Here is a 19,717-nt window from a genome sequence, read left to right as displayed (position 1 = left end):
TAGGAGACATTAAACAGTTAGGGGATAGGGGCCCAGTGGCGGCATCTGGTGGCCAAAGCAAAAAACACAAAGCCTGTAGCCTATGGTGGTGAGGAAATGTTACATTTTATGTAACACGGTCAGGCAATCTCAAGATCTAGCCCAAAATATATCTAATAAGCTGTTTGTAGTTGGTAAAATATTCCAAATAGACTGTTACTTCATTTAGAGTGAAATGTTTAATGTTTTATATCTAAAATGTTACAGTTCAATGACAATAGTTTATTTGTTGACACATGCTTTAAAATTCAGATTCAAGTTCAAGAATTTCAGATAGTGTAAGCTGATTTTTCATCCGTGTTACAACAGAAAGCAATACTAAAGAAGGGGGATGTAGAACATTAGGTTAATGTTCCATCACGTTTAACTTTAATTTGTATTGGTATAATCTGTAGTGACTAGTCTTTTAGAGATAGTCTTGTTTTTAACTCCGATGATTTACTAGGTACATTTAGCATAAATTGCAGATTATTTACCGGAGCCGGAGTAGCCACTGCCATACAGGGTGCTGCCATCTTGAACCATCTTGAACAAAGAAGGGTCAATACTACAAATATCTATTCTGTGTAAACTTAATGTAGTTAACAAAAGCTATTGACACTTACAAAATGCTTGTAATTATACTTCATTATACCATATTAACAGCTGACAAAAAATATCTAAACACTGTAGCAGCAGACTTACAAAAAAAGTACAAGAAAAGTAACATTTGTCATTCTTGAAACTTTTGTCCACATCTGTGTCTGTTTCAGTAATCACCAAAAACAAAGAGAAATCAAATGTTCTCTGATGTCCCTGGTTGATTATTATACAGTCAGTAAAACTTTCTTTTGGCTTCTCCCATTAGGGGTCGCCACAGCGGATCATCCGCATGTTTTGATTTGGCACATGTTTTTACACTGGATGCCCTTCCTAATGCAACCCTCCCTATTTATCCGAGTTTGGGACTGCCACTGAGAGTGGTTGGGGTTGGTTTCCTGACCGAGGATCGAACCCGGGCCGCAGCGGTGAGAGCGCCGCATCCTAACCACTAGACCACCAGGGGACCAATTATTATACAGTCAGTGATTCATTTTATCATCTTTATCAGTGTGAATATAAGTGAACTTGTAGTCAACTCTGAAACTTGTGAAATATTTATCACCACCACACTACATGAAGACTCACCATGCACTGTGGTGTTGACAGTTGACGCAGAGTCTCCTTCAGTCAGCCAGTTCTGTGGAGCTACAGTCTCAGCCTGTGGTCTCTCTATTACACAGGAAATACAAAGTTCTGTATTTTGTAACTACATTTTAGTAAATACATATTCTGTACTCCTGTATACTACTGACGGGTGTGTGAAGTGTCTTTATACCATCTGTACTGCCAGATAGACACACTTTGGTAAATAAATATTTAAACATGATGAAATATTTAAATGACTGTTAAAAAAAAAAAATGCTAACAAAACTACACAAGTACATTTTTTGGTTAATTGACAGGTTGCAGTCTCTTATCAGGAATAGATGAGAAAAATAACATTACAATACATGCACTTGTTATAAACAAATCTATATTTTTTAAATGACAAGAATTTGAACAGAATCTAGAATTTAAATTATGTGGTTTATTACAAGTATTTCTGCATTTCTGCTTCTATGCAGATATAAACATGTTTTTAAAAGATGTGTTTATTCATATCCAGGTGGTTTATTTGTTGATAGTGCCTGTATTTCTTTCTGGATTATTTCAATTATAGAACAACAAGGGATTGCAATAATTATGAAATAATTGATAGTCAAATCCCTTCTAACTTTAAACCTGTTATAAAATTTTAATCATGCCATACCTCTTACAGTAATCTTGACAGGTTCACTGTATTCTGTGTAGTAGTAATTGTTATAGTAGTAAATGGAGTAGTGAAAGTAGGTTCTCCTCCGTGCACGACACAGGTACGCTGTTTCTCCTGCTTTATTGACCGTAACTTTAAATGAATTTACTGGTTCACTGTTTAGAATCTGTATCCACTGATTGCGATTATAATAGAGAAACTCCCATGGAGTCGTCCCCTGCAGCTCACAGCTCAGAGTGATGGTGTCTCCAGTGTAGATGGAGCTCTGAGGAGTCACTCTCACAGTCGGTTTGGGTTTTGCTGTTGGTATGAAATTTTGAAGTTGTCAGAGCTTTAATGCAGACACATTATGGGGAGCACCCCGATGAAAAGAGGTACATATTTAACATATAATTCAAAGTTTATGTTGTACATTTCTTACAAATGTTTTATTTACTCCAATTAAAATATATACCGTTAATTTGTACTTAACCGTCTGTAAGAATTACAGAATGCCTCAACCCAGATTCCACCCTACGCTATATCAAATTAAGCCCATCCGCATAGAATTTCAGTTGTATCAATTCTAATCATAGACTTGATTAAATCTGTCTGGGAGAGACAGCAAGCATTCAAGGACCATCTCTAACCAAAAGGTGTCTGAGACCATGATTATCATTTAAACAATACCTGATCCTGACCTGCTGGGGGGCCGGCACCAGCAAAGGTGTCAACAACAGTGACCTCCATCTCGATCACCCAGCCACTTGTTCCTTCATGCATGTCCTACATTTAATTTACATTTAAAGGATAACTCAGGGCTATACTTCAAAGGGAAGAACAATATAAAATATCTGGGCAGAGTTTGCTCTGGTTTCTTTCTGAAGCCGATGAACCCAAAGTGCTTATTTTGTTACTGCTACGCTGTTATAAACTTCTTCACTACGATCTTCGTTGTCCTCATCTTTTTTTCTTACACGTCATAACCTCTTCTATCATTTTCACTCACACTCACCAATAGTGAACTAGTTTGGTGTGCTGATTCATCACTGTTACTTTGTCTAACCATAAAAAAAGTCATTAGATTATAAAATGTTAAATACAGTGGGTACGGAAAGTATTCAGACCCCCTTAAATTTTTCACTCTTTGTTATTTTGCAGCCATTTGCTAAAATCCTTTAGGTTCATTCTTCTTCCTCATGAATGTACACATAGCACCCCATACTGACAGAAAAACACAGAATTGTTGCAGATTTATTAAAAAAGAAAAAAACTGAAATATCACATGGTCCTAAGTATTCAGGCCCTTTGCTCAGTATTTAGTAGAAGCCCCCTTTTGATCTAATACAGCCAGGAGTCTTTTTGGGAAAGATGCAACAAGTCTTTCACACCTGGATTTGGGGATCCTCTGCCATTCCTCCTTGCAGATCCTCTCCAGTTCTGTCAGGTTGGATGGTAAACGTTGGTGGACAGCCATTTTTAGGTCTCTCCAGAGATGCTCAATTGGGTTTAAGTCAGGGCTCTGTCTGGGCCATTAAAGAACAGTCATGGAGTTGTTGTGAAGCCACTCCTTTGTTATTTTAGCTGTGTGCTTAGGGTCATTGTCTTGTTGGAAGGTAAACCTTCGGCCCAGTCTGAGGTCCAGAGCACTCTGGAGAAGGTTTTTGTCCAGGATATCCCTGTACTTGGCCGCATTCATATTTCCCTCGATTGCAACCAGTCGTCCTGTCCCTGCAGCTGAAAAACACCCCCACAGCATGATGCTGCCACCACCATGCTTCACTTTTGGGACTGTATTGGACAGGTGATGAGCAGTGCCTGGTTTTCTCCACACATACCACTTAGAATTAAGGCCAAAAAGTTCTATTTTGGTCTCATCAGACCAGAGAATCTTATTTCTCACCATTTTGGAGTCCTTTAGGTGTTTTTTAGCAAACTCCATGCGGGCCTTCATGTGTCTTACACTGAGGAGAGGCTTCCATCGGGCCACTCTGCCATAAAGCCCTGACTGGTGGAGGGCTGCAGTGATGGTTGACTTTCTACAACTTTCTCCCATCTCCAGACTGCATCTCTGGAGCTCAGCCACAGTGATCTTTGGGTTCTTCTTTACCTCTTTTACCAAGGCTCTTCTCCCCCGATAGCTCAGTTTGGCCGGACGGCCAGCTCTAGGAAGGGTTCTGGTCGTCCCAAACGTCTTTTATTTGAGTATTATGGAGCCCACTGTGCTCTTAGGAACCTTAAGTGCAGCAGAAATCTTTTTGTAACCTTGGCCAGATCTGTGCCTTGCCACAATTCTGTCTCTGAGCTCTTCAGGCAGTTCCTTTGACCTCATGATTCTCATTTGCTCTGACATGCATTGTGATCTGGAAGGTCTTATATAGACCGGTGTGTGGCTTTCCTAATCAAGTCCAATCAGTATAATAAAACACAACTGGACTCAAATGAAGGTGTAGAACCATCTCAAGGATGATCAGAAGAAATGAGTTAAATATATGAGTGTCTCAGCAAAGGGTCTGAATACTTAGGACCATGTGATATTTCAGTTTTTCTTTTTTAATAAATCTGCAACAATGTCAACAATTCTGTGATTTTCTGTCAGTATGGGGTGCTGTGTGTACATTCATGAGGAAGAAGAATTAACTTAAATAATTTTAGCAAATGGCTGCAATATAACAAAGAGTGAAAAATTTAAGGGGGTCTGAATACTTTCCGTACCCACTGTATGTCCAGCTCATTGTTGGGTTTGTGTCATCGGTTCATGTCAGTGAATGCACGGCACAAAACCAGATTGGCTGTGTATGAGGCAAGAGCACTTTAAGAAGCAGTTTAATGCATAAAATTGATATAAAGATCAATAACTAAACTTTACTAATGGATAATTAAAAAAAGTGAATCTCAAGTTTAGTTGATAAAAAATGTGAATTATTTGAATTAACCATTATAATTTATTTTTCTTAAAAAGTAATTCTTGTGAATTTACTAATAGCACAATCTAAATGGTAATTAATAAACTAACAAATTGATCAATTCTACACCACCATCTCAGTACAAATAAAAAATAAAAAAAAAATCACCTTGGGCATGAGCCACTGTTATGTTGTGTGAAACCAACACTGCAAAGGGAACAGAAACAGAACACATGATGTAAACATTAGAAGCATTTAGTCTATTAATGGAAAAAGCCCATTGTAAATGCATCAAAATCACAAAATTCATTTGTATTTAGAAAATCTAAACTACATTTATTACAAAGAATAAAGTCATTATACATTGCAAATGCATTAAACTCAAACATTTGCTATTTGTCATACAGTTCAGGCCTATTCTTATTATTATAATTCCCTTCACTCCTCTAGAAGATGTTCCACCACATTTTGGAGTGTGCTTGTGGACATTGGGTCCTGGGTTGCAGTCAGTGTTCCAGCTCATCCCAAAGGTGTTTAGTATGGTTGAGGTCAGAGCTCTATAGCAGGCCACTTAAGATCTTCCTCTCCAAACCATGACAACTATATCTTTATAGAGCTGGCTTTGTGCATGGGGCATTGCCATGCTAGAACAGGTTTGGGATTCAAGTTCAAGTGAACACAAAATTGAATGCTTCGGCATCCAAAGACATCTTGTACAATTGTGTGCCTTCAGCTTTGTGGTGACAGTTTGGAGAAGAAACACATGGCAGAAAAGGTCAGGTATCCTATTAATTTAGTGAATAATGTATATAGCACTTAAAAAAACGCCCCTGCGTTGTCCGTACTCTAAACCACTTGTGAAATTCTTTGTTTGTTATTTATTGGGTTAAGGAGTTGCATCGCGCTACCAACCAGGGTGACCAAGCACACGGCGCGGGCAATCGGTCGGTCCATGGCAGCCCTGGAAGCCACTGAAAGGCATCTGTGGCTCACCTTGTCAGATATCGTCTCTCGAGGGAGTCGATTGCTCGCATTGTAGCCGCATGGCTATATGTACGCTTCGCTCCCGGAGAGCGCTCTTCGAGGAGAGCGCTCTCCCTCGTGGCTCCGGTCCCGCTCTTGCCGAGGCAAAGCGGCGCCGGCGGTCATGGCTGACCTTTGTCAGGTTTTACGATCTTGACCTCAGAGGCACTCCAGGCTCCTCTGTCCTACGTGCGTGTGTTGAGGCGCTCACACACTAGGCAGGGTCTGCTCAGTGTGGCATGATTGGATACCTCGTTCCCAAAGCATTGCGACGCAGTCAGATTGGTCGTGGGGGAGGTGTAGCAACCATTTATAGTGCCTCTCTTAATGTTAGTCAGAGATTAGGATTCAGTTTTAAATCATTCGAAGTGCTCGTTCTTAAAATGTTGTACTTTCAGACATGCATTGAAAACTCGCTCTGGTCACCGTGTACAGACCCCCAGGGCCCTACGCTGATTTTTTACAAGAGTTTGCTTGTTTTCTATCAGACCTTTTGATCAATTTTGATAAAGTGCTGCTTGTAGGAGATTTTAATATTCATGTAGATAATGTAAACAATGCTCTAGGATTATCATTTTCCAATTTATTAATTTCTTTTGGGGATAAACAAAACGTCCCCAGACCAACTCACTGTCTTAACCACACACTACACTTAATAATATCCTACGGAGCAGACGTCACTGATATAGATATTTTACCTCAGAGTGATGACATCACAGACCATTATCTCATAATGTACACACTACCGGTGGAGCAAATTAGCCGTGTTTCACCACGTTATCGACTTGGTAGGACTATTGTTCCGACCACTAAGGATAGATTTATAACTAACCTGCCCGATTTATCTCAATTTTTTTACTAAACCCATAACTGCTAATAATCTTGATGAAATGGCTAACAACATAGACCTTATCCTCTCTAGCACATTAGACACTGTTGCCCCCATCCAGTTAAAAAAGGTTAAAAAAACAAGCACCTGCACCTTAGTATAATAGTCATACGCATGCCCTCAAGATAAAAGCCTGTAATCTGGAGAGAAAATGGAAGAAAACTTTTGACAATCTCCACGGATGATCCATCGATTTTTAGTGGAGAATGGTCGCTCTGTGCTCTCCTGAAGTCAACAACTATCTCTTTGGTTTTGTCAACATTCAGTGACAGGTTGTTAGCTCCACACCAGGCTGTTAACCGCTGCACCTCCTCGTTGTATGCTGACTCATTGTTCTTGCTGATGAGACCCACCACAGTCGTGTCATCGGCAAACGTGATGATGTGATTCAAGCTGTGCATTGCTACACGGTCGTAAGTCAGCAGAGTAAACAGCAGTGGACTGAGTACCCAGCCCTGAGGTGCCCCAGTGTTCAATGGGGTGTTGCTGGAGATGCTGTTTCCGATCCGAACTGACTGAGTTCTCCCAGTTTGAAAGTCCAGGATCCTTTTACAGAGGGAAGTTTTCAGGCCCAGTAGGCTCAACTTCTCAATCAGATGCTGAGGGATGATTGTGTTGAATGCTGAGCTGAAGTCTATGAACAGCATTCGTACACATGAATCCTTGTAGTCTAGATGGTTAAGGGCAGGATGAAGAGTCGTTGAGATGGCATCATCTGTGGAGCAGTTTGGACGATACACAATCTGCATGGGGTCCAGTGAGGCTGGTAGCTGGGTCTTGTTGTGCCTTATGTCAAGCCTCTCAAAGCACTTCATCACAATGGGTGTGAGCGTGAACTGACGATAGTCATTGAGGCAAGAGACAGTAGACTTCTTCAGCACAGGAATGATGGTCGTCGTCTTGAGGCATGTAGGAACATTGGCGCTGCTCAGGGAGATGTTGAAGATGTCGGTGAAGACATCCGCTAGCTGTTCTGCACATTCCCTGAGCACTCTGCCAAGAATGTTGTCTGGTCCAGCAGACGTTCGTGGGTTAACTCTGCATAGAGTTTTCTTTACTTCAGCTGTGGTTACACAGAGCACCTTGTCACTGGGAGTAGGGGTAGTCTTCATCGCCGCCTTGTTGTTCTGCACCTCGAACCGGGTGTAGAAGTCGTTCAGCGCATCTGGGAGGGAGGCACCACGGTCACAAGCAGGTGATGTTGTCTTGTAGGTCATGATCGCCTGGATGCCCAGCCACATGCGCCGGGTGTCTCCGCTGGCTAGAGGGGAAAGTTTGGCCCTCGCTGTCTTAAGGGCCGTCTTGTCCCCCATTTATTTTTAAGAGATTTGCAGTGTCAAATTTTGGAAAGGGGGTTGTAAACATAGGGAAGATTCACCAAAACTTGTGTCTGCCCTCATGCTGATGTAAAGCAGTACAGTTCTTTAATATTGTAGTATACAGTTTCATGATACTCCATGTGCATGCCTGTTTAAGTCACTGACCACCACTATTATTACAGATACACAGTAATGCTTAGCATATATAAAGAAAGTAATTTTGATTTCAACACTAATAAGCAACAATAAGCTGCAGGAATTGTGTTTCTAATAAAGTAATCTCAACTCTCTGAAAAGTTGTTTTGAACTGGCTTTAAAAGATCAGCAAGTGTCAGTGGATGTATCTCTACAAAGCATATAAACAGTTAAATAGTTAAGTTAGTTTTGCTTTTGCAGCTCCAACTTCACACCTTCTGCAGCTTTGCACAGTGAAATTTCCACCACTGAAGTAAAATAGAACAAACCAGATCCTGAACTGTTATCTGCTCTCCAGCCTCCAACATGGTCACAAGCCTGTGTGTGTACAGGACTAATATGTATTGCTCTACAGATAGGTAAATAATGATTATCGGGTTGTGATTTATTTAAGAATTTTTGCATATTAAATTGCATTTGCTGTACTGTTTCCCTGCACAAATATCTAAATGCATGTCAGTTAGTCATAACTATGAGGTCTTTAGTAAACTTTTAAACACTATCCAGTTATTTTCTTTTAACAAACGATGAAATGATCATGAGGAATCATTGTGAAGCAGATAACAGCAGGACACAGATCAGGTAAAGATTCAAACAAGGTAGAAAATATTACACAAAATACTCACATTTTGGTCTGATCAAAGTAAACCTGTCTCAGAGCAGATATGGAGTACACACAATGTCCTAATCACACAATAACCATCAGTCAGGACATTCAGACTGCAGATGAGCATTTTTATACCTCACCACTCACTCTAATGAAGACACAGAACATTTACTCACAGAACATCACAGCGAGTGGACTAAACTCCATCCTGTCCCTCTAATGACTGACTTGCATAACAGAGCAGAGTTACGTGTTAAAGCCATACCACTTCCTGTGATCTCACCCTTCTCACACACACTGTGTGTGTGCGCGTGCGTGTGCGTGTGCGTGTGTATGTGTGTGTGTGTGTGTGTGTGTGTGTGTGTGTGTGTGTGTGTGTGTGTGAGAGAGAGCAAGAGAGAGAGCGTGGAGTGTATGTTACTGATAGACAGATGGTGTACTCACTTTTGTAGAATACTATATATAATCAATAGATTTTTCACATATTAGATTTCATATCCTAATTAATTATTTGGTGAAATAAATCATATAATTTGAGTCACTGAAACAATTTGAAATTAGCTTGATTCATGCTGGCCATTCTCCTCTGACCTCTCTTATTAACCTGGTGTTTAATCTTTATGTGTACAGTCTATATAGACTGTTGTTTGTAATAATAAATATCCCAGGGGATTTCTGAAATACAAGTTACTTCAGGAGCCACATGATTGGCTGATTGGATGAATGCATTAATGGACGTGTACAATCACTGGCCACGACATATTAAGGTACTGCAGCCTTCCTATCAGCAATCTATATAGACTGTTGTGTCTTGTGTGTATGTTGTGTGATGTAGCTCTATGTTCTTTTATGTAGCACCAGGGTTCCGTCTCATTTCCCTGAGTACTGCGTCAGCTATATCTATCATAGAATCTTAATGGGAGAAAGGGACATGGTAATACATGGTAATACAGCACTCTCACTCATTACTTCGCTGTCATTCTGTCAGTCAGTCGCAAGGACACTTCCTGGGTTGCAACTTCCGCTTCCGGATAGGCGCCATCTTGCGGTCGGCAGCGCCGGAACGGCTGCCATCTTTCTTCAGTATAAATAGAAACCGACCTCATGCGCTCACCGCCGGTTTGTCTCGTTCGCCTCCCTGATTTGAGACTCAGTCTTTCTTTTTCTCTCGTGGAAAGCTTTGTTTTGGTTTCGGTTTCGGTTTCTCCAGCCCGCTTTTGGCCCCGCCCCTTCCGTTCTCGACCCCGCCCTCTCCCCGTTCTCTCTCTCGTGTTATTTCTTCCTTCTGTCAAGCTGACATAGAGACAACTGATCATCTTTTTTTTTTTTGTTTGTGTGTGTTTTCTGGGAAAATGTTTTATTGGTTGGAGACGAAAAATCAACCCAGCCATTAGGGGGGCACAAGCCAGTGTACTCTTAGTGCCGGTCCCAAGCCCGGGTAAATGGGGAGGGTTGCGTTAGGAAGGGCATCCAGCGTAAAACATGTGCCAAATCAAATATGCGGATCACAAATGAGAATTTCATACCGGATCGGTCGAGGCCCGGGTTAACAACGACCGCCACAGGTACCGTTAGCCGACAGGGTACCGGTGGAAATTGGGCTACTGTTGGCCGAAGGAGGAGAAGGAGAGGAGGAAGGCGTCTACAGAGACAGCAGGAAAAGGAGCAGTGTAGGAGAGTAGAGGTTCGGGTTGGTACTTTAAATGTTGGTACTATGACGGGTAAAGGGAGAGAGATAGCTGATATGATGGAGAGGAGAAAGGTAGATGTGTTGTGTGTTCAGGAGACCAAGTGGAAAGGGAGTAAGGCCAGGAACATTGGAGGTGGGTTTAAACTGTTTTATCATGGTGTGGATGGGAAGAGAAATGGTGTAGGGGTGATTCTGAAGGAAGCGTACAGTAAGAGTGTAGTGGAGGTGAAGAGAGTTTCTGATAGGGTGATGATCGCGAAGGTGGAAGTTGAAGGGATGATGATAAATGTCATCAGTGCCTATGCTCCACAAGTTGGCTGTGAGATGGAGGAGAAAGAAAGATTCTGGAGTGAATTAGATGAAGTGGTAGATGGTGTACCTAGGAAAGAACGATTGGTGATTGGGGCAGACTTTAATGGGCATGTAGGTGAAGGGAACAGAGGTGATGAGGAGGTGATGGGTAGGTATGCTTTTAAGGAGAGGAATGTGGAAGGGCAGATGGTGGTAGATTTTGCTAAAAGGATGGAAATGGCAGTGGTGAACACATATTTTAAGAAGAAGGAGGATCATAGGGTGACGTATAAGAGTGGAGGAAGGTGCACACAGGTGGATTATCTTCTGTGTAGGAGATGCAACCTGAAGGAGATTGGAGACTGTAAGGTGTTGGCGGGGGACAGTGTAGCTAGACAGCATCGGATGGTGGTCTGTAGGATGGTTTTGGAGGCGAAGAAGAAGAGGAGGAAAGTAAGGTTAAAAAAGAAGAATAAGATGGTGGAAACTGAAGGAGGAAGAGTGTAGTGTGAGGTTCAGGGAAGAGGTCAGACAGGGGCTTGGTGGTGGTGAAGAGGTGCCAGATGATTGGGCAACTACTGCAGGAGTGATGAGGGAGGCAGCTAGAAAAGTACTTGGTGTGACATCTGGAAATAGAAAGCAAGACAAGGAGACGTGGTGGTGAAATGAGGAAGTGCAGGAGAGCATTAGGGGAAAGAGATTGGCAAAACAGAAGTGGGATCGACAGAGTGATGAGAAGAGTAGGCAGGAGTACAAGGAGATGCGGCAGCAGGTTAAAAGGGATGTGGCGAAAGCCAAGGAAAAGGCATATGAGGAACTGTATAAGAGGTTGGACACTAAGGAAGGAGAAAAGGATTTATACCGATTGGCCAAGCAGAGGGACCGAGCTGGGAAGGATGTACTGCAAGTTAGAGCAATAAAGGATGGAGAGGGAAATGTGTTGACTATTGAGGAGAGTGTGTTGAGAAGATGGAGGGAGTATTTTGAGCAGCTGATGAATGAGGAAAATCAGAGAGAGAGAAGGTTGGAGGATGTGGAGTTGGTGAAGCAGGATGTAGATAGGATTAGTAAGGAGGAAGTGAGAGCAGCGATTAAGAGGATGAAGAATGGAAAGTCGGTTGGACCAGATGACATACCGGTAGAAGCGTGGAGATGTTTAGGAGAGATGGCAGTGGAGTTTTTTAACCAGATTGTTTAACAGGATTCTGGAAGGGGAGAGGATGCCTGAGGAATGGAGAAGGAGTGTGCTGGTACCGATCTTTAAGCATAAAGGAGATGTGCAGACCTGCAGTAACTACAGGGGAATTAAGTTGATCAGTCACACCATGAAGTTATGGGAAAGAGTAGTGGAATCCAGGCTGAGAGAAGAGGTGACCATCTGTGAGCAACAGTATGGTTTCATCCCGAGGAAGAGCACCACAGATGCCTTATTTGCTTTGAGGATGTTGATGGAGAAGTATAGAGAAGGACAGAAGGAGCTGCATTGTGTATTTGTGGATTTAGAGAAAGCGTACGACAGGGTGCCGAGAGAGGAGTTGTGGTATTGTATGAGGAAGTCAGGTGTGTCAGAGAAGTATGTGAGGGTGGTGCAGGACATGTATGAGGACAGTGTGACGGCAGTAAAGTGTGCAGTAGGTACGACAGACTGGTTCAGGGTGAAGGTTGGACTGCATCAAGGATCGGCCCTGAGCCCTTTCCTGTTTGCAGTGGTGATGGACAGGTTGACGGACGAGGTCAGACAGGAGTCTCCCTGGACGATGATGTTTGCGGATGATATTGTGATTTGTGGTGAGAGTAGAGAGCAGGTTGAGAAGAGCCTGGAGAGGTGGAGATATGCGCTGGAGAGAAGGGGAATGAAAGTCAGTGGGAGTAAGACAGAGTACATGTGTGTGAATGAGAGGGAGGGCAGTGGAGTGATGCGGTTGCAGGGAGAAGAGGTGGAGAAGGTGGAGGAGTTCAGGTACCTGGGGTCAACAGTGCAAAGTAATGGAGAGTGTGTTAGGGAAGTAAAGAAAAGAGTGCAGGCAGGGTGGAGTGGGTGGAGAAGAGTGACAGGAGTGATTTGTGATAGAAGAGTATCTGCAAGAATGAAAGGGAAAGTTTATAGGACTGTGGTGAGACCTGCGATGTTGTATGGATTAGAGACAGTGGCATTGAGTAAAAAAACAGGGGGTGGAGCTGGAGGTAGCAGAGCTGAAGATGTTGAGGTTTTCGTTGGGAGTGACGAGGATGGACAAGATTAGAAATGAGTTTATTAGAGGGACAGCACATGTAGGATGTTTTGGTGACAAGGTGAGGGGGGCGAGATTGAGATGGTTTGGACATGTGCAGAGAAGGGACATGAATTATATTGGTAGAAAAATGCTGAAGATGGAGCCACCAGGTGGGAGGAAAAGAGAAAGGCCAAGGAGGAGGTTCATGGATGTGGTGAGGGAAGACATGCAGGTAGTTGGTGTAAAAGAGGCAGATATAGAGGACAGGGTGGTATGGAGACGGATGATCCGCTGTGGCGACCCCTAATGGGAGCAGCCGAAAGAAGAAGAAGAAGAAGAAGGTTGGAGACGAAAAATCAGTCACTGACCAATTCTGTTAGAAAACACATTATGTCTGGAGTGAATGATTTTTTTTTTCATCAATGTAATGTTAATTTTGGTCAAATATTTCTTCATAAATGCAAATGTATGAAGACGAAACCTCGTTTTTCAGTTTTTAAAAGAGACTTTACTCATTATTTTTTAGCACTGGAATATATATAAAATGTATAAAGGCCCAGACACTTGTTGAAATAATAAGAGAACTTGATCTATTTAAAGAGGAATGAAGAGACTCCTACTTTACACCCTTTTTTTTTTTCATTTTTTTTTTCTTCGCTTTCTCAGAATAAAAATAGGTACTTCTTCCACTGGCGTCCTGCTTTTGGGTCTTTCTTGCAGGTCATCTTTGACACATTCATAAACATTTAAACAAACCACCTTCCAAACTGTGTTTAGGATAAGATTCAATGCAGTTTGCTTGTTTTTCTGCCATAAACACCTGGAATAAGGTTTGAAAGCCATTGTAAATTCCTTAACCATCTCACACTGATGAAGATAGAATTGAGAATAGAGTCATAAAGTAGTGAGCAAAGTTCACATATGAAATGAGGATTCATTTACTGTCAAATCATTTCATTATTACTTGTTCTTTAGGGCTTTGGGAAATTAAAAATAATACTGATTTGTAATTGTAATGTTATGCTGTTATTTGCTCTGCACATTATAGACCTTCTCTTTGTTCTGACTGGATTTGTTTAGCTAAAGCCTGCAAACCTCCTTATGAGGTTTATGTCTATTGGGGTATGTATGAATCCCAATCTTACTGCTACAGTATATTGTTAGATTTTCATTGTCTTATATTGTCTCCTGTCTCACCATTGGAATATATCACAAAGTATTAATAAAGTGTTCCATTTAAATCAGATCACTGGATCTTGCAGTATTATTCAGTGTAAATAGTGGATCTCAGTACAATATAGCTTCCTTATCGGTGCATTTCTTCCCAGTCTTACAGAGGAATTCAGTAGTCAGGATTAAGGTTTGTAAACCAAGCTTGTATCTAAATTATGGTTGTATATGGACAATAACAGTCTACACCATTTTGGAGAATTTTGGTGTCTGCATTGAGGAACATCACACACTTCTATCTTACGAAAATTGTAATGGGGGGATAGTTTAATGCATGTTTTATTGTAAAAAAAAACAAAAACAAAAACAAAGGACAGCACATTGGCATAATAATATCAGCACATTGTAACCTCAGCTCAGTTACCCAGAATTCTCTAGGCTTATTAAGATGGAATACCTGCACCTGCCCCGAATATTACTTAAAGTTAGTCTTTAGCACAGTCTGCATCTGCTCTTCTTTTTTCTTTGTGGAGAAAAAAAAAACCTCCTATTTTTTATCACTAAAACCTGCATACAAACTAGAACATGTGACGGGAGTTAACTCCAACACCTTGAATATTATTAATACAAAAGAAAAAATTATATGTAAAAAAAAGTATATATTTTTTTATCTCACTAAAGTAGATATGGTGTTTTCAAAGAGAGAAAACGAGCCAGCGGTCGAAACGTAAAATGTATGTCTCTGTTGCCCTCTAGTGGTAACTATAAGTACATTTCATCATTACCGTTTCCACATTTGAAATAGATTTTTATAAAAATAGATTCTTTAAAATGAATATGATCTCTTTTTAGTCTACTCACACTTTACATTTAAAATAGTGTCTACACATGTGAATGTTTCCAAACGGAGATTATTTATTTAATGTAAAAGAGATAATCCTGTCTGCCTAAAGGCCGAATGGTTAAAGAAAATGGTTTAAAAAATAAATAAAAAATAAATAAACTTTTTATTTAATTAAATTTTTTTATAGAGGAAACCTGAGAATAGTTTTAAGCATTTATCTCCTTATTTAAGTAATTTATAAATTTTTTTCTCCTTTATATTGACTTTTAAAGCAGACGCTTATTTGTCCTACTTTAGCAGTGTTGTGAAGCAGATCCTGCCATTCAGTGAAATCACCCTGAAAAATAAGCCAATTAGTCGAATGGTGGATCATTAGAATTTTCAGAATTACTTGATTTTGATATGACATGTTCTAAACTTTGGTGATTTGGTGACACATATCTTCAGGAAGACCTAGTTTTGTGTCAATGTGTGCTCAAAGTTCTCAAAACAGCTACAAGGTTTGGACAACGTTAGATTAAAGCAATTTAAAAGTTTTTACAGATGAGCAATTTGGAAAAATCTAAAGACAAACACAGTTATTTTCAATTTCTTAAAAAAAAATTTTAGCTTTCCGTAGATTCTTCAGAGTTGAAAGACACAGATCACTGCAGAGAGAGAAGAAACATATGGTTGCATAAAAATAGTCCTGATACTATTAGTGATGGTACAAACTACTAAACAGTTTGGAATCATATAAAAGACTAGAGCAATACATCAGTAGGTTATTAGTCTTTATTATTATGCATATCCATAACTTACTATTACATAATTGACCAAGCACAATAAAATGATTAAAAGTGATGAAGGCAGATACTAAAATAATTGTCTCTCAACTTGTATGTGGAGAAATTCTACACAATGGACCTTTAAACATGTTCCTTACTTTAAGGTGTGTAAAACGTTATAAATGAAATGAGATTTACCTTAATGTTCTGATACAGCAGTGAGTATAGAGTATCACCACCCACACTGGTCTTCTCTAGGTGGGAGCAAAAAACAATTCCTTGATTAACTTCCTACATTATTTCCTAACTACATCTCATATAAAACTTTCTTTCGGCTTCTCCCATTAGGGGTCGCCACAGCGGATTATCGGTATTCATGAGCCGCATATTTGATTTGGCACATGTTTTACGCTGGATGCCCTTCCTAACAAAACCCTCCCTATTTAATTCGGGCTTGGGACCGGCAGCGGTGAGAGCGCCGCATCCTAACCACTAGACCACCAGGGAACCTTAACTACAGCTCATATAAATAACTAAAAGACAATGCACCACAGAACTTTTGAAGTCTGATTATCCAGGAAATAAATATCCACTGTCCTGTTGTGGATCTTCATATTATAACAGCGCAAGACAAACTTTTTTATTTAATATATCATTGCATAAAACAAAACAGGATGCAGTTGATCAGTGATACAGAATACATTTTCTTCATTCAGCTTTACCTTGTGCTCTCTTTACTTTTCTTATTGGTTTTAACTGACTCTCAGTGTGGGTCACATCAGTGATGTCGAATTCAACAGTAGCCCCTGCAGTAGCAAAGAACAAAATCATTTGGTAATACAGAATTGAATGTGATTACATGCCAGTTACTCTACCAGTCTTCCTGTTTGCTTTCTTGTTCTTAAAGACCTGTGCATTATTGACCTTTTTGCTCTCAGCTGCAGCTTCACCCGAACACAGTGCATTGTGTTAATCACATTTCTACTACTGCAAGAGAAAATGTCTAAAATAAAACAAAGCTACCTGCTCCACTCATGCCTGCCTGATTCAAAGTTTCATTAATGTGTTCATTTTCTACAGAAAAAATGAGAAAAATATCTAAATACAATATCTAGAATGTTCATCAAGCTGAATTACAAGTGATTATTTTAACTGTTAAGATGTAGAAATAATCAGTCTGACACAGAGTCTGACCAGTCTGAATTGTGTGTATCCTGCCTGAGAGTCTTCAGCTCCTGGCCAGCTCTGATTTTGCTCTGATATCTGATTGGATTTCTGCTGATTTTCTGTAGAGAGATTCTACATCTGAACAAAATGGAAACACTAACACATTATTAGACATAGATGAGGAGAATTGTGTGTGTGTTGATGTCTGTGTGTAGATGGACAGAAAAGTAAAAATAAAATAAACAAATAAACAAAATAAAGCCGGTTCTGTTTTAACTTGTTGCTGACCTCCTGTTCTTCCCCCACTGAAAACAAAAGTTCTTCCATGATTACCTTTCTTTATTTTGTAGATCCACAGCAGGATCATTAAGATCAGCAAAACAATAAACAAAAAGGACAAACTCAGTCCCACAGCCACTCCTACTGTTTCACCACTGGATCTAAAATCTGAGACCGAGCAAAGAAAGAGCAGAATTTAAGCATTTAAACAGTGCACATATAAACTGCACTATCAAGTACATAAAAGGTTTAAATATAAATGAAATGATTTCTCACGTCTGACTGAGATCCAGCTTCTCGGTGACTCTTCTCTCTCTGTGTGTTTACAGTGGTAGAAACCTTCATCTGATTTTGAGACTTTATGGATGATCATCTCTCCTGTAGTCTGGTTCTGGACGACTGATCCATCTTTATAGAAATCAGCTTGGAGGTTTGAGGGATTTGTGTTACGATATAAACAGTGTAGAGTCAGAGGATGTCCCTCAGGCACAGGATGGACAGAACTCTCCAGGATCACATCACCATCTAGAACATAGAAACCATTTTGGTGCCATTTAAAATAAATTAATACATTTGATCTCTTTAATATATGACATGCATTGTATTGTATTGTATTTCTCAATATATGTAGCCAGAATGATCATATCATGCTAATTCTTAGATGAACAAGCGCTAGCTAAAACCACATGATGTTAGAACTGCATGATGATTACAGACAGTAAAAGCAATAAAGCATCAGTGAGACAGCAGTGTCCTAACAGTATGTCTTAAAGGACTATGCAGAGATGTGATGGTTGTATGAAAATAACTGGCCCTAAACCTGCTGGTTATGGTACAAATGGCCTTGTATCTCCTCCTGGATGGAAGAAAGTGATATTTACAGGTAATGTATTGTGAAAAGAAAAATCCATGACTTCTTGAGCAGTTTGTTATTTGTAAACTACTGATGTTCTGCATATTCTATAATAAAACATTTCTCTTTTTCTTGAACAATAAATACAATACATAAAGACTAACCATGAACTGTGATGTTGACAGGATTACTGTTTTCTCCAGATTCAGACTCACACCAGTAAACTCCAGTGTAGGATGTGGAGAGAAAGCTGATGTAACATGTAGATCCTGTAACTGATCCCCACTGTGAACAATCTAACACTCCTTCACTGTCTGTGTATCGTCTCACTGTCCATCCAGTAGAGTTACTCTGGTCCTCACAGCTCAGTGAGAGAGAGTCACGAGTAAAGTGTTGAGTTCTGCTGGGACTGATGATCAGAGACACTGGAGGAGATTCACCTTAAACACAAAAGAAATGTGAATAAGAATATGTGCAATATGTGACACACTGTGAATACAAATGTATGCATTCAGAATGCATGGTGTTTATTAGGAAGTTGAATGGACCTCGAAAAGGTCGGCTGGACTTCTAACTGGTTGGATTGGAATGTTTCACTACTCATCCAAGAAGTTTCCTTAGTCTGAGAGAAGTTGGCAAGATGTATGCACTGGATTCTTCGCCTCCCTAAGTTGCTACATGGCCAGAAAATAAAAAAAAACGCAAAAGGATTTTCGAAAAACATCACATACAAATTCAATTAAATCCGACCAACAAACTAAGACAGAGATTCGTTAACACCAAAGACTGGACAAGTGCAGTGAAGAGTGTCCAGAGCCCTACGTTAGAGAGACAAAACAACCATTGCATAGGAGGATGTACCAACACAGAAGAAGCAACACCTTAGGACCAGAATGAGTGATGTACCTGCTACTAAAAGAACAAATAGGACAAACTTTTGAGTCCATCTATGAACTTTTCTCAAGAGAGGGGGAGGTCATAGACACAACCTGTCTACTATTTTCTATGCTGCTCTTTCATCTACTCCCAAGAAGATCAAGACCTCTGCACTAATAGTTCCATACACTTGCTCTTCCCTCTCCTTCTCTGGCGTAGTTGCTTCCTAAAAACTCGTCTTACTCCTGACACCTTCCTCCCCACTCTCACCTCTGCCTTGTCTTTTAAGGAGGTTATCCAGGAAGGGGAAGGATCCTTGACAATACAAATCTGTATAATCTTGTAAATTCCAAACTGTTCAGTTAAATCACATATAAGTTCAGTTGACATGACTCAACATACAGATAACAGCACCTGGTTGACCGTTGATCTTCACAAAAACAAAGATTTTAATTAATTTGATATCAAAGCTTTAATCCATACAATACCATGTGTCATAACAAAGACAGGTTTAACACCGGATAATCAATTATCTTAGGCAAAGGTTAAATCCAAAGAACACAATCAAAAACTGAGAGACAACATGTCTTGCATTTGCTCTAAAGGCACAAAGAAATAGCAGAGACAGAGGGCAGCAGAAAGGATAGAAATATAAGGAGTTTAAGCTAAGATGGGAACAGGTGCACATGATTACATCAGCTCGGAATCTTGAATTTTCACATTATTGTTACAAAGGTAGACATATACTCTTAAATATTGGTTCTATTTAACTGCAT

General features: G+C 40.2%; 2 protein-coding genes across 3 annotated transcripts in view; one reads left to right on the top strand and one right to left on the bottom strand.

The window, feature by feature from the left end:
- LOC310726770 (Fc receptor-like protein 5) overlaps nt 1-19,717 on the bottom strand; it is a 314,771-nt gene that overhangs the window by 57,373 nt on the left and 237,681 nt on the right. For both annotated transcript variants that reach the window (XM_083542627.1, XM_083542628.1), the window contains exon 7: nt 18,230-18,505. In XM_083542627.1, the coding sequence (XP_083398753.1) occupies nt 18,230-18,505 (276 nt within the window). The remainder of the gene's footprint in view (nt 1-18,229; nt 18,506-19,717) is intronic.
- LOC310726767 (sialoadhesin-like) overlaps nt 1-19,717 on the top strand; it is a 185,253-nt gene that overhangs the window by 84,134 nt on the left and 81,402 nt on the right. The window lies entirely within an intron of this gene.

The sequence above is a fragment of the Silurus aristotelis genome (assembly GCF_946808225.1).
Source record: "Silurus aristotelis genome assembly, chromosome: 5".
NCBI lineage: Eukaryota > Metazoa > Chordata > Actinopteri > Siluriformes > Siluridae > Silurus > Silurus aristotelis.
The sequence above is the reverse complement of the archived record's forward strand: the minus strand, read 5'-3'. Positions and strand labels throughout refer to the sequence as shown.